Source organism: Cygnus atratus, chromosome 2, assembly GCF_013377495.2.
Source record: "Cygnus atratus isolate AKBS03 ecotype Queensland, Australia chromosome 2, CAtr_DNAZoo_HiC_assembly, whole genome shotgun sequence".
In the NCBI taxonomy this organism is placed as follows: domain Eukaryota; kingdom Metazoa; phylum Chordata; class Aves; order Anseriformes; family Anatidae; genus Cygnus; species Cygnus atratus.
This window is the reverse complement of record NC_066363.1, coordinates 60,889,768-60,902,841: the sequence shown is the minus strand read 5'-3', so window position 1 is coordinate 60,902,841 and position 13,074 is coordinate 60,889,768. Positions and strand designations below refer to the sequence as shown.

The following is a 13,074-nucleotide window of genomic DNA, read 5'->3' as shown; positions in this document are numbered from 1 at the left end:
TCCACGTTCCAATGAGTAGTACTGGCAGCATTTGGCAGAGCCATTTCAGTGCTTTGACATGAAACCAGAAAGAAAAATCTCAAGCACATCATTAACAGGCTAAGTGAGATATAACTGCAGTCCTCAAGAATACAGAGAAGAAATCTAGGCTAAAAACTGAAATATGTAAAAGTTAGTTCTGCAAAAATCTCTAACCTTCAGAATTGCACCTAAATAGTTTGATCACAGCTTTTTATTATTTTTGAATGAAGTTCCAATAGACAGTATTGTAAGGCTAGCTCCCTCCCTGTAAACCTACAACTTCAGTTATAGTATAAGTTCCCTCTGTTCACTTAACACTATGTAACTCACCTCATTTATTTATTTCCTAAAAGCTACTTAGAGGTACAGAAAAGATTTATATAAGAGTTCGACGGTAAAACTCAAGGCTGAACTTTTCCTTGACATAATTCTCTCAAAAATCCTAGAATTCCATGGTTAATTATTCTTTTGGGACTATATAATCTTTACCAACAAATAGCTTTCAAGAAGTCTCAGTTAATGGTCAGGCCTGTCTTCTCTCAGTATCCAGAATTCCTAAAGAGTTTAACGTCAGAACATCCTCGCTGATTTTCAAAAGCTACTTTAGAACTGTTCTTTTCTGAAATCATAAAGCAGTATACATCTATGTTATGTACCATTCTGGTCAGTACGCTGACCTGAGTCAGGATTTTGTGTGAACATTCTTGTTTACAGTCTCATGTCATTACAGTCAAGACAAGGAAGCACAAAACTTTACAAACAGTTGTCCATTCTGCACTGCAGAGTCCCAGAGGGCCTGCTTATCTTGGCAGTGTTACCTCTTCATAGATCTTTCCTCATCAGAAGCTTCTTTTGGGAACAGAAGAGTTTTTGTTTACCCCCCTGCCCCCTCAAATTTTGTTTGAATTTCTTGACATTTTTTGTCAAGACCTTTTCCATCATTAATCACCAATAACAAAGTTATTCACATCACCAAAAGAAACGTGAAAGCAAAGTACAAAATGCAGAAGCAAAAAAGGCAACAAGAAGAAATTCATATCAACTTTCTAGGACTATACCGAAGAGATGCTCAGAAAAAAAAAAAAAGTTATGAGCAAGGAAGCTAAACAATGAGTAATTGATTAAGCTAGTGTCTGTTTTCTCCTTATATTACTACACCCATCATCATTTAACCAAGACGAAAACCCAAGTTCTCTGTAAAAATCTGCCTGAAAGGAAAGTTGAGACATCCACTCTTTCTTTACACAAGGCTCTCTGATTTTGGGAGAGCACAGAATTTAAGACTTTATGATTACAAAAAAATTATGCAGGACATTATGACAACCTCATCAAGTAAAAACCAGGAGACATTTATGTTAAATGTTGTCTCTGAACTCTAACAGCTTTTTCAGGCTGAACGTGAAAACAAACCTTTGAAAGCTTATCTGATTGTGAAAAGGCATGTGTTCGTACAATCATACCTATTTCCACGTAGCGGTTCGGAAGGTCACGCATTTCACTGGCATGCCGCTCCTTTACTGAGCAAATCTAGGAAAACAGATATTTGGATCATTATGATGAATACGCATTCCTAAAATTATGCTAACTTTCCCCAGAAACTTACTGAGGTGTTCTTGGACAGGCATTTCTCTGCTTTGAAAAACACTGGCTTTAGAACAGTGATGATGCATCACTGAGGAAGAAAACCCGACAGGAAAGTTGTGTCTGTAGCTCACAGCCTTATAAATATGCTGGGAGAGGAGAAGATGGGCCATCAGAGAGAAATCTGAAAGCATCTGCTCACTACTGTTTCTTCACAGCAGCATATGAGAGTTTGATTTCGCTATCTTCTCACACTTGGTGTCTCATTACCTTATTATTTCAGAAAGCATATGCTACTGCAAATCCAAGTAACAGGAGGAGAGCACATACGTATAAAGAAATGCAGACACCCATATGTTGTGAAGCACACGTAATACAAGGGGAAAGACAGATGCCAAACTTACGACAAACCTCCTCATTTGTAAAACTTTAAGTGTAATGCTCCAAAAGCTTTTTATGCTTCACCTACCTCACTTTACCCTCCCTCTCCATCTACTCCTACCAAGCACTTTTAATTTCCCACTGTGCAACGATGTAGCAAGCTGTTATTAGAAAACATCTAACAGGCTCTAACGAACTCCTGTCAGGTGCTGGTCTGCACAAATCGCAGTCTGCTGTGCACAAGTTCGAAATGCTAGTTCCCTGCTGAAAGCGAAGCAAAGCCCCAAGCAACCTGTCCTCCATCCCCTTTTTTTTTTTCCCCTTGGCTGGCTGAAATTCTGTGTCTGTCTTAGCAACGATAAACTCCTCAGCCCCCAAAATAAGCCCCTCCAAAAATAACTCATGGTAAGTTGTCCTTCCTTAATGCTAATCAAAAGAAATGAATTCAACAGCCCCTCTAAAAGCTTTCAAAAGAGGAAATCTCTTGAAGGCACAGAGGAGAGAAGTGTCCCTGAGGATTACACTTGCTGCATGCTCACGCACAGAAATCTGTCTGACCGCTGGGTGTCTATCACTCCTTCTCCTCCTCCTCACGAGGGTCAGTCCAATGACATTTCTATGGCAGCAGGAGTTCTGCAGACTGTAGTCAAACCAAACTATTTTTTTTGATTGTCTTTGCTTTTCAGAAATAATCCTCTGTTTGTCTGTGATAACAGTAAGCATTTATTACAAAGACAGGTAATTGCACCTTTACTGAATTTCCCCAGCCAATAATCAGCGTTAAATTATCCTTCCAGCAAAGGCTGCAGGGATACATATCAGGGCGAAGGCTTATGTCATCTCGAGGCACATTGGTAATTCGTTGCTTGGAAATCATGTCAAGTATCTTCACGCCCTGAAAGTTTAAATACAAGAGAACTTTATTCAGTATGACAAACTCTTACCCACCAGAGCCCATTTTATTCTGTACAGTAAAACAGTCATAGCAGCTTATGGCATAAGTTGCAGGTTAGGGATGAAAGTGCCAACACAAATAGCTGTTGATACAAAGACCAATCTCACCCAGCAGGTGACAGGAGAAACAATGAGATTAGAGTAAGTTAAATATTTTAAATTTACACGCTAAATACAAAGATATAACGAGTCAACGAGTGACAGATGAGCAAATCCAGTCATGAACCAGACCAGCTTGTTTAGGCTGGTGCTACTAGTGGAGAAGCAAAAGCATCCCAGGCTCCTCCAAAACATTCCCCATCGAGAAACAGAAATTTCCACCTCAGAAAAAAAGAAAAGATGAAGTAACAACAAATTAAGGTAAATGAAGACAATCTGTACTTCTATAAAAATGTATTTATACTCTTGTGTTGAAAGAAAAAAAGGAAGCATACTTAAATGATGCCTGGTTTTATACGGTGTGATTTTTCACTGCCTCCTCAGGAAATATCTCAAACTAACACAACAAAAAGTTTAAAGAAAAGAAGATTAAAGTCATTTTAGAGGGAGGGAGAAGGGGAAGAGCCATCGATTGGATTTTTCCATACCATTTAGAAAATGTGAGCTATAACCTTTCCAGTAGTAAAATGGAGATTAATTTCATGTTAAATAATAACTTCTTTCTTTGTGATTTAAAAACAAAAGTTGCCAACATAACACCAAGCGTTTTAGTAGATATTTCCCTTAAGCTCAGTGAGCAGAAAACCACATCTCATGATCACAAAAAAGGGATGGAAAAGACCTTGAAAGGTCAGCATCCAGGATGACATTCCACATTAGGATTTTTCTAGTTGCAAAACTGATTCAGAAGATTCCCCTGCCTGTTTCCGCCCTGCCTGCTCCCCACCCCCCTGAATTTCTGTGTCCCCAGCTATACCAGTTCAACTGTTTTTAAGTAAAAGAATCTAAACACAGGGGTCATGGTCTAAGCCAGAACTAAGCTAGAAGCTTGGCTTTCCCTCCTCCCCACCCTCTCCTTTTCTTAAAAAAACAAACAAACCAAAAAAAAACAAACAAACACCTTAAATCATTAAATCACAAGGAGCAGTAAGTAGTATGGAGGTGAAGAGAAAGACTCCTATTGGCATCTTGTAGGTTAAAAGTCATCAAGCATCAAGGTTTCAAAATAAACAAAAAGCCAAAAAAAAACAAAAACAAAAACAAAGCAACAAAAACTTGTACACATCATCTGCAATGTACAGAGCCCAGATCTCAGGGTAGCATAAAGAAAGAGCTTATGCTTTGTGTTTTCTAAACACATCTCTTAAAGTTTGCAGTCTTGCTTGAACTGCATTTTAATAAAGCTGTCTTTTATTAATCTCACCACTTTAAGTATGATTTCCAAATCAGTGACCCATATCACATCTGTTTTTCAACAAGGCAGCAAATTGAATTCTATATGGGGCAGATGAGCTTACATTTAAAGTGGCTCTCAAACCAGCAGGGTAGAATCCTCTATAGTTAAAGCATGCCATTTGCACTGTAACTGAAAGGACTTCCAGTCTCAATTTCCTGTCATGAAGGAGCCTAAAACATGTTTTTGTGAGAGTTAGGAAAGTTAATGCTGCTAAGGATTTGGTCCTCAGGTGTCTCAGTCTGTAAGACTTACACTCTTGGTCATGGAAGAAGGAGAAGAGGGAAAAGTGGCAAGCATAGGAGCAGAATTAGACCCTGCCTAATTAATTGGGAGCCCATCTTGGAATGTCCAACGTCTAGCAAGCATGCATACAGTGTGCAATAAAACAAACAAACAAACAAAAAAAACAAACACATGAGAAAATAAGAACTAGATACAGACAGTAAATGGCAAGCCTATAAATGATTTTCTCCGACTTACTTTGAAAGAAAAAAAAAAACAAACAGGAACAAATACCTTGCTAGAGGATGGAGAAATTTTAAAAAGGTAAAGGGGGAAGGGAAGGGAAAAGGCCAATAACCAAATATATTAATCTTTTGGAGGGCAAGTGTCATTTCATTTTTCATTGAAAGATAGGCCCTGACCATGGCTTTTTGTCTCTGACAGATGGCTCTCAACATTTTATTAGTATTCTGTGTTCTGATGTGACACATCATCTCTAGGGATAGCTCTCCTCAACTGTCCTATCTATTCCCTGCAGATTCACCTAGAATATACATTGTAATTGTATGGCTCTGAAAAGAACAAAACCTTCTGAAGAGTTAATGTTAAGAAAATCAAGCACTTCCTTAAGTTTCAGTGCTAATGCAGTCATTAAAGGGAAGCAAATAAACACAAAGTCCACCGCTAACAATTTCATATCAAGCTGTTTTTAAAGGGAATAAAAGAACAACTGCTTTAAAATATTTTAATAAATGCTTCCTTCCAGGAGGGAAAAAAGAAGGGAGAAAGCAAATGTTTTCAGTAATACCTTCACTACATTTTAAAATAAAAATCTGGAATTTAGACACCATACATTCTTAAAAATGTATCCCTGTCTGCTGAGTTTTAAAACACAGACCTTGACCCATCAATTACATATACACTGTTAGGTGAAATGCAACACTCAGCATGAAAGCAAGAGTTCCCTTTAAAATATGAATTACACTTAGAGCAAAAAGGGCCTGTTTTCTCTTAAGTCTAGCCTTTTCAAGTGGCTTACCAAAATAAGGAATTATTAGTATAATTTTTTATAATCTGCTACATTAGGAATATATATTATGCTGTTAGTTCAATAGAAACTTCAAAATTTAGACAGTTTTTTTTTTGGGTGGTGGAGGAGGAGGGATTAGGAGGATATTATACTTATAAAGAAGAGTTCACATTAGCATTCCTTCCTCAAGCAATTTGCTTCAACAAATCTCACTGGCCAAAACTCTGATATACAATAGGGTACAGCTGTGACCACCCCTAGCATTCGTATGTACGTAGAGCTGCTTTTCTAAATTTCTTCAGAAGCTGCAAGTTACATGGAGAACACCGAACAGACAGCAGTAAATGCAAACAGCAGGGCTCTCTATGAAGAAATCATACCTAAAGCACTATCCTTCAGTGCCTCATGTACTGGATTCTTCTAACGTACCAGTTTTCAAAGGAATATTTTAACAATTAACACCATTTTAAAACATTTCAAACATCAGCGTAAAGCAGCGGTATTTCTGCTCATTTAACAGAGGTGACAAAAACTTACCATATTATTGGCCCAAGCTATTAAGTGTCCTCTCCATTTTATGTTTCTTATGTTTCCTTCCCCTTCATGTAAAACCGAAGGCTTCCATCTATTCATCCAGCCTCTCTCATATAGCAGCAACTGTGAAGAAGTGCAACAAGAAATATTTCTGACACAGTGCTGTATGCAAACAAAGGAGTTTTTTGCTTCCTTATCTCTTACTCTGCTTGGATTCGAGGGTAGGGAGAAATACGCAGCTATCACAAAACAAAAGCGAATGCAATCATTTTCATATAGTACATTTACACTGAGAATCTTACATACTAAAAAAAATCAAGTTACTTTGATAATTATATTAATCAGCAGCCTTCCTATGAAGTTTTTTCAAAGAATAGTAAATATATTTCTTTCCATTTGAAAGATAAAGCACTTAAGGCATTTGAGAACCTAACAGCACTTGTGACAAGAGTTAAGAAAGCTAATAAAGAAACCAGGCTGTCTTACACCTATCCACCAATCTGTTGATAGGCTTTCTTCTCTCCAAAAAGCAGGAGATCGTAAAAAACATCTCTTATGCCTGGGCTAGTCAAAATTATTGAAGACCTCCAAGTCTGAAGCCTTTCGCTTGGCCTCATATGGAACTACCCAGCCTTCAGTAGGGCTCTAGAGATGCTGCACGGTCCCACACATGCAACTGCACTCGCAACAAGCACTGCTGATTGTAAGACTTGTGTGATGGGGGATCCCAGGTTCTGCAAATACAGAAGGATTTTGCAATATCTAAAAAGCACAGACTATTTTTTGAAATATTTTGCACAGCAAAGAAAAACACTACTACATGCAGACAGTCTGTATGACAGTCCAACTTCTTTAGCGTTCCTACGTGGTTTCAGGAAGTTATTTAATAGGATTATAAGACAGAATCACTTCAAGCGATGCAAAGCATAGTGCTTGGAGGGGAACAGGAGTAAGGTACCAGTCCTGCCAACTGTTGCCTGAGTACACACACATGGACACATACACAACCTGAACCCTAGCTCATAAAATGCAGAAGAACCATTAAGAAGTGTAAAATTACAAACTGCAAGGACCTAATTTGAGTGACTATGTTGCTACTGTTCACATATGCTTTTTTACACCAGGCTTGTGTCCTCCACCTCTGCATAAATAATGATATGACACTAATTGTTTAAAATAACATCTTTTAATAAAGTAAGTGACTTTTGATGATAATTACACTGACTGCTTGCCTATCCCACAGCCACAAGATGGCACCAAAAGACAAAGATTTCCTCCAAAAGTTTGAAGTAGTCACTATCCAGGATAGTCACAAAATTTTGCATGGAGCACACAGCAGACATCAGAGCACACCCGGCCACTTTAACTCCACCTGAAATGACCCAGTGCCTTTCCCACAGCTCATGTGAAGGGCTCTCTTTTAGACAGCCTCAGGGATTTTCCCACCCGTAAAAAGGCTACGCAACAAAACAAAACCCAAACTAATCAGCTCTACTCAGAAGCTGAGGATGTTACTTAAAACTGAGTACCATGCTGATTCCAACTTTAAAATTACTTTTTTTCCAGTTCACAAACTTCTAAGGGGAAGCCACACAGATGCTTCTTTCAATACAATCCAGTAGAGACAGCAGCAAATACATAGCATTTTCACCTGGACTTTCTGCACAAGGCTGTGAAAAACGATGTGGATGATGTGAAGTAAAACTGGCTGATATAAATTACATTAACCGATCTTTGTTCTGCTTATGACTTATGTGCGATTTAAGTTTATTTAACCTACAAAATCCAGCTGTTTCACGGAATGACACTTGCAATGACATTTTCCAGCTATTTTGTTACTGTTCTTGGCTTGTGAACGTCATGTTTTTTTCATGCCTCTCTACCTGAGTATGAAACTGAAAGAAAATAATTGACCTGAGAAAGTGGTGAGGAGAAAAGTAAAACAAAATCCTACTTCAGCCTATGCTCAACTTTGCTTAATTAAATTCTCAAACCAAGGACTATAGAAGACAACAGGCTGATCTTGCCTGTAAAAGATGGAAAGTTAATCTGAATCACTGCGGCACCCCAAATTCCCCAACTCACATCACAAAGTGCAATAGAAGCTAAAGGATGCTCAATATTATAGCTTCAAGACAAAACTATTTTCATCTCCAAACACACTTTACTACTTTATCTGTGGTGGAATTATCTCCATTTTACTGATATATAATGTTATTTATTTATTATTTCCTACTGCGATACCTAGAAACTGAAATACTGAACACACAACTTTGCTACTTGCTTTGGAACTGCTATCCACTGAATGCAGCTCTCTCAAAATAAGCAGACTAATTTATTTCTCGGTCTTCCTTTCTGTCTTTATAATGAAATATTTATTGCACCAGAAAGCCATTTAAAACTTCAATAGCAGCTAGATACATTACAAAAATCTACCATTCCTGGAGGGGTTCCTTCTATCACCTCCCACTCTTTTTGGTAGTTGAAAATATTTTAGGACTTTATTTCCCATAAATCCCCTATTTTGACGGTCAGCATTCCCAGTACTTATATTTCAACTGTAGCCACAAAATCACTGTCTTGCATTCTGTGCAATAGAGTTTATACTTTCCTCTTTTTGATTTGCTCTGGTAAATCTTTCAAGTTCTTTTTTACAATACAGTAGTGCTTAGAATGCACTTCCAGCACCTCTCGCATGTAACCACAACATGATAATACAGCTAAGACAAAATAAAATTAACTTTGACTGCAAGGGTCCCCACCCATATTCCTTCACAGTACATTGAAATATTCCTATATCTCTCTACTGATTTTTCTGTGGGTCTTAACTGCTTATGCTTGTCTACTGATTACTGAGAAAAAAGACACATTGAAATGCGTGAGATGAGGATGGTGCAGGTCTTGGTTCTTTTTGGTTTTAAGAACGAGTTAAAATATTTCTCTTGGACTAGTGACTACATCTCTCCGTATCTTTCACTACCAGGAGATTAAACTCCTCTGAGAGCTCAAAACTCTATTTGCACTGTGCATCCACTAAAGAGAATAGACTAGTGCTTGAATTTAATGGAGCCTATCATGCAATTAGCATTAACACTAATTGCATGTAATCCCAGCTTTTAAACTATGCACAGGAATTCTCAGTCCTCTGAATAAAGAGGCCAATGACTGTAGTTTTGGTTGTACCAATACAGTGAAATAATTCAATTTAACTTCATCCCACTACCAAATAGGAAAATGCTAAAATCAAAGATGTCTATTCTCACACAGTAAAAAGTTTCAAAGTACAAGACTTTTCCTGTAGCACTGTGCACAGCATCACGTGTGAAGAACATCTCTCTTCTACTCCACACAATTGCTTTGTTTCAACACAGTGCCTTCTCTGTAAAGAGCTGTAGGACTTCTGCTGAAGCAAAAGGCTGAGACTTCACTTTGTAACTGAAGAGCCACCCTTCCTTTTCCTACAGCAGCCCTGCTGGATTAATTTTCACATTCAACGAAATAAATACCAGGAAAAATATTGTCCTTGTCCTGTTCTTTGTTTGCCCGAGTGTGATGACATGCCTACCTGTGGCATTTGTTCTGGGTTTTGGCACCTGCTTCACCAGCTCTCTCCTCAGTCAGGCACGATCACAAAAACCTAAAATGCTACTGCCACGGATGCAACTGATCACTGTAGATATTTATTGTTTTAAGCGTAAAAACAACATTTACAGGCACAGCCGAGATTAACAGATATCTGGGAGTAACACAGAACAGCACGCCACATGAAGACTTACTGTTTAATCGTGCATCCCTAGGAAAATATATAGCGACAATAAAAAATTATCACTTCTGTGTGGAGCGGCAACAGGCTGGATGAGTTCAAACGAGGCAGAGAATATTGTAAGCCTCAAGTTTTCAGCTGAAGATAGGTTCTCAAAATATCATCACCAATCGCTGTTGTACAAGGGGCTGGGGTGTGGGTGGAGTGGGGGCAGCAGGCGCAGCACTGCAAGTCTGGGGAAACTGAACATGAAAGCAGAAGCAGACACGGCTCTGGGAAGTGATGGCAATAGTGAGATGCAACTCAGGAGCTTCTGCTGTACAGTTCATGGGCAGAGAAGCTAGAAATTTTGAAGAGTTCAATACAAAAAAGTGCCATAGGACTTCTAACAGGCTATACTTTTAATAACTCAGCCACTAGATTCTAGATGTCGCCCATTCACAAATAGCTACAGACCTTAACACCTTTGGAAGCAAGTCCTGCAGCCTCGCAGGCAGAGCCACAAGTTCTCCCACATTTCATGTATTTAGATCCTCTTTGCTCGCCACCTCGGGCAACAACAAAGTTTTCTACACAGACTTTTGCAAAACACACAACTATAGACTACCCGCACGCAGGACTACATGCAATCTCTTCTCACTTTCCACAAACAAAGTCAGTCCATTACAGCACAAGATGAATGTTTCTCTTCTTCTTCATTGTGAAAACCCAGCCTCAGTTAAGCACAACAAAATAAGCTGCTTATTAAGTAAATCAGACTTCATAGCACTACATCTCCAAGTCTCATCTGTTGAATAATACAGGATACATCCAGGCACCATACATCACAGCACGCAAATGTCAGACCTGTACTATTGTGCCTTGGTTGCTTGCTGCTACAGTTTGCTTCCTGTTTATGGTAAATTATCCAATGCATGGACAGAAATTGCCACAGTATTTACTCCTCCTTCACTTAAACCGGACCTTTGAGTATTTACTGACTGACATTTTATAGCTTACAAAGCAATCTGCCTTTCTTGTCTGGTACTCTTCTACCCAACATAATGCCAAACAGCTGACTATCTGCTTTCTAAAAATGGACTGTGCTGCAAACAGCATCCTGACAATTTAATAATTTGTCAAAGTAGTCCAACCAGTTATTATGAAGTACATATCATAGGGTTCAGAGGTAAAGGTCATCTACTTACAAAGCAAAGTGCTTCTGCTGACACTAAAAAGCAGACAATTAAAAGAAAAAAAAAATCCGAGACATTCCCTGGCAGACTTGACTTCAACATACAAATTCAACTATCCGTAAGAGCAGTTGCCGTTCCACAAGAATGCTGTTTCTCTTCCTGTTTGTGCATTGTTTGCAATTGCTATTCTTCTGTGTACAGCATTGCTTTACCTGGAGTGGAAAAGGAATTTAGATCATCTTGTTTTGCCTCTCAGACAGGAGACAATGTGGGTCCAGCCCAGGCTTCTAACACTGAAATTTTATTTTTGATTTTTTTTTTAAATGAGAAATTTGCCCCAGGCAACACTAAGTTCTCTCTGCTTTTATAATAGACAAAGAGAGGAGTCTAATGTTCAACCATGGGCATCTATATGCTCAGATGCTAATTCTGAGAGGATAAATTGGACTTCAGTATGTTGACGTAAGTATCTGCATTTGAAAACCAGTTCTTATAATGTATTTTCTCCAGCAACAGAAACACAGACTGCATTAAAGATTTTAAATATTTCCACCGTATATATTTCATATACACATATGATACAGATACAGATAGATATGAAGATGTAACTACTTGCAGTCACCAGGTAAATTTTCAGTTTTACCTTGGTTCCCTAGCTCTGAAAATCCAGCTGAAATTGTTTCAGATTGGATACTCAAATCAACAGTTATTATGAAAAATGAATGCCCTACGAATGCATCTTCTGAGATGCTGAATGTCCTCCTCCCATAATGGTTTCAGTATTCGTTTGCTGAATTGTGCTCGGTCCCCAACCACCATGCTGAGCAGAACCCATCCCCCCAATACTTTAATAGCACAAATTCAGCAGAGTGACTTAATCACTCCAGAGAATTCATTCTTCTACGAACTTTACTAAAAAATCTGTCATGTCTAGTTATTGATCTTAACGTCAAATAGGGAGTGCCTTCAATGCCTCTGCCAAGAAGGAAACCTCCAATTGTCCAGCTCTCCGAAGTTATCTTCACACAAGAGACAGTCGCCAATACCTTCACTTCGGAACTGCAATATCCTTCAGTCTTCTCTCTTTGGTGGTTCTGCCTCTTTAACCCTCTGGGATAAAATGGATACTCCAACTCTGCAATAATGTTCATTTAGATGATGTGTTGGGAAAGACCAGCATTCTTATAGTTAAATAAAGAACACCTTGTTTTCAGCTTTACCACCCTCATTTTGTTGGCTTTTACCCTGTTATTTTTTAAGATTAGACCCTTTTTTAAAAGGTAGAAGGTTACGGCCTTCAATAGCACAGTATTTGTCTTTTCACTTGCTTTGAAGCTCTACTGTCTGCTCTGGACAGGAATGCCCTGTTATTTACAATATACAGTATTATTATTTCAGGGTTACCATCATCTGCCAAGCCACCACAATGGTGCTGAAGTTAATTGCAGAGGTAACAGGGAGGGGAGCAAGGAAGTGCTTCTTTTGAGTATAGTACTTATTGCTTCTCACTGAGTTCCCATCAACATTTCTCTAATACCTACCTTTTTTCTAGGCACAGATAATGCTCATTCATTGAAAAAACAAAGGGAAAATGCCTTTCCAGCCCAAAATAGAAGGCAATGGTACTATTGCAAGCTTAATGGAAGTTCTTTATTTTTAAAAACAAGTGTTTTAATAAGAAAACAATTTAAATTGGTTAATTAGTTCATAATGCAGTCTAGGAAAAACGTTCTTAAAGGACTAGGCATGCGCCTAGTTAAACATATGCCAGGTAGAGTTAAACTTTCAGCAATCTGTAGTGATTTAAGCAGTTACCCCAGGGAGCACCATTCTCAAGTCAGCTTTAGGTCAGGCTGCACTTCAAAGCCACAGCAAATCTCAGCACCACCCGACAGCTCACACTGCTCCCAACCATCCACCTGCCTTTGGAACCGAGCAGCTGTAACACGTGGCCCCAAACCACATTGCTTTGCTCCTCTCCCTCCCTCTCCTAATTTTTTTTAAAGACATCGTAGCT

The 13,074-nt window shown here is 38.6% G+C and overlaps 1 protein-coding gene across 3 annotated transcripts in view; it reads right to left on the bottom strand.

Annotated features, from left to right (window-relative positions):
* VPS41 (VPS41 subunit of HOPS complex) overlaps positions 1–13,074 on the bottom strand; it is a 105,204-nt gene that overhangs the window by 43,089 nt on the left and 49,041 nt on the right. For all 3 annotated transcript variants that reach the window (XM_035552618.2, XM_035552619.2, XM_050709278.1), the window contains 3 exons: positions 6,123–6,242; positions 2,732–2,878; positions 1,482–1,548 (listed from right to left, as the gene is read on the bottom strand). In XM_035552618.2, the coding sequence (XP_035408511.1) occupies positions 1,482–1,548; positions 2,732–2,878; positions 6,123–6,242 (334 nt within the window). The remainder of the gene's footprint in view (positions 1–1,481; positions 1,549–2,731; positions 2,879–6,122; positions 6,243–13,074) is intronic.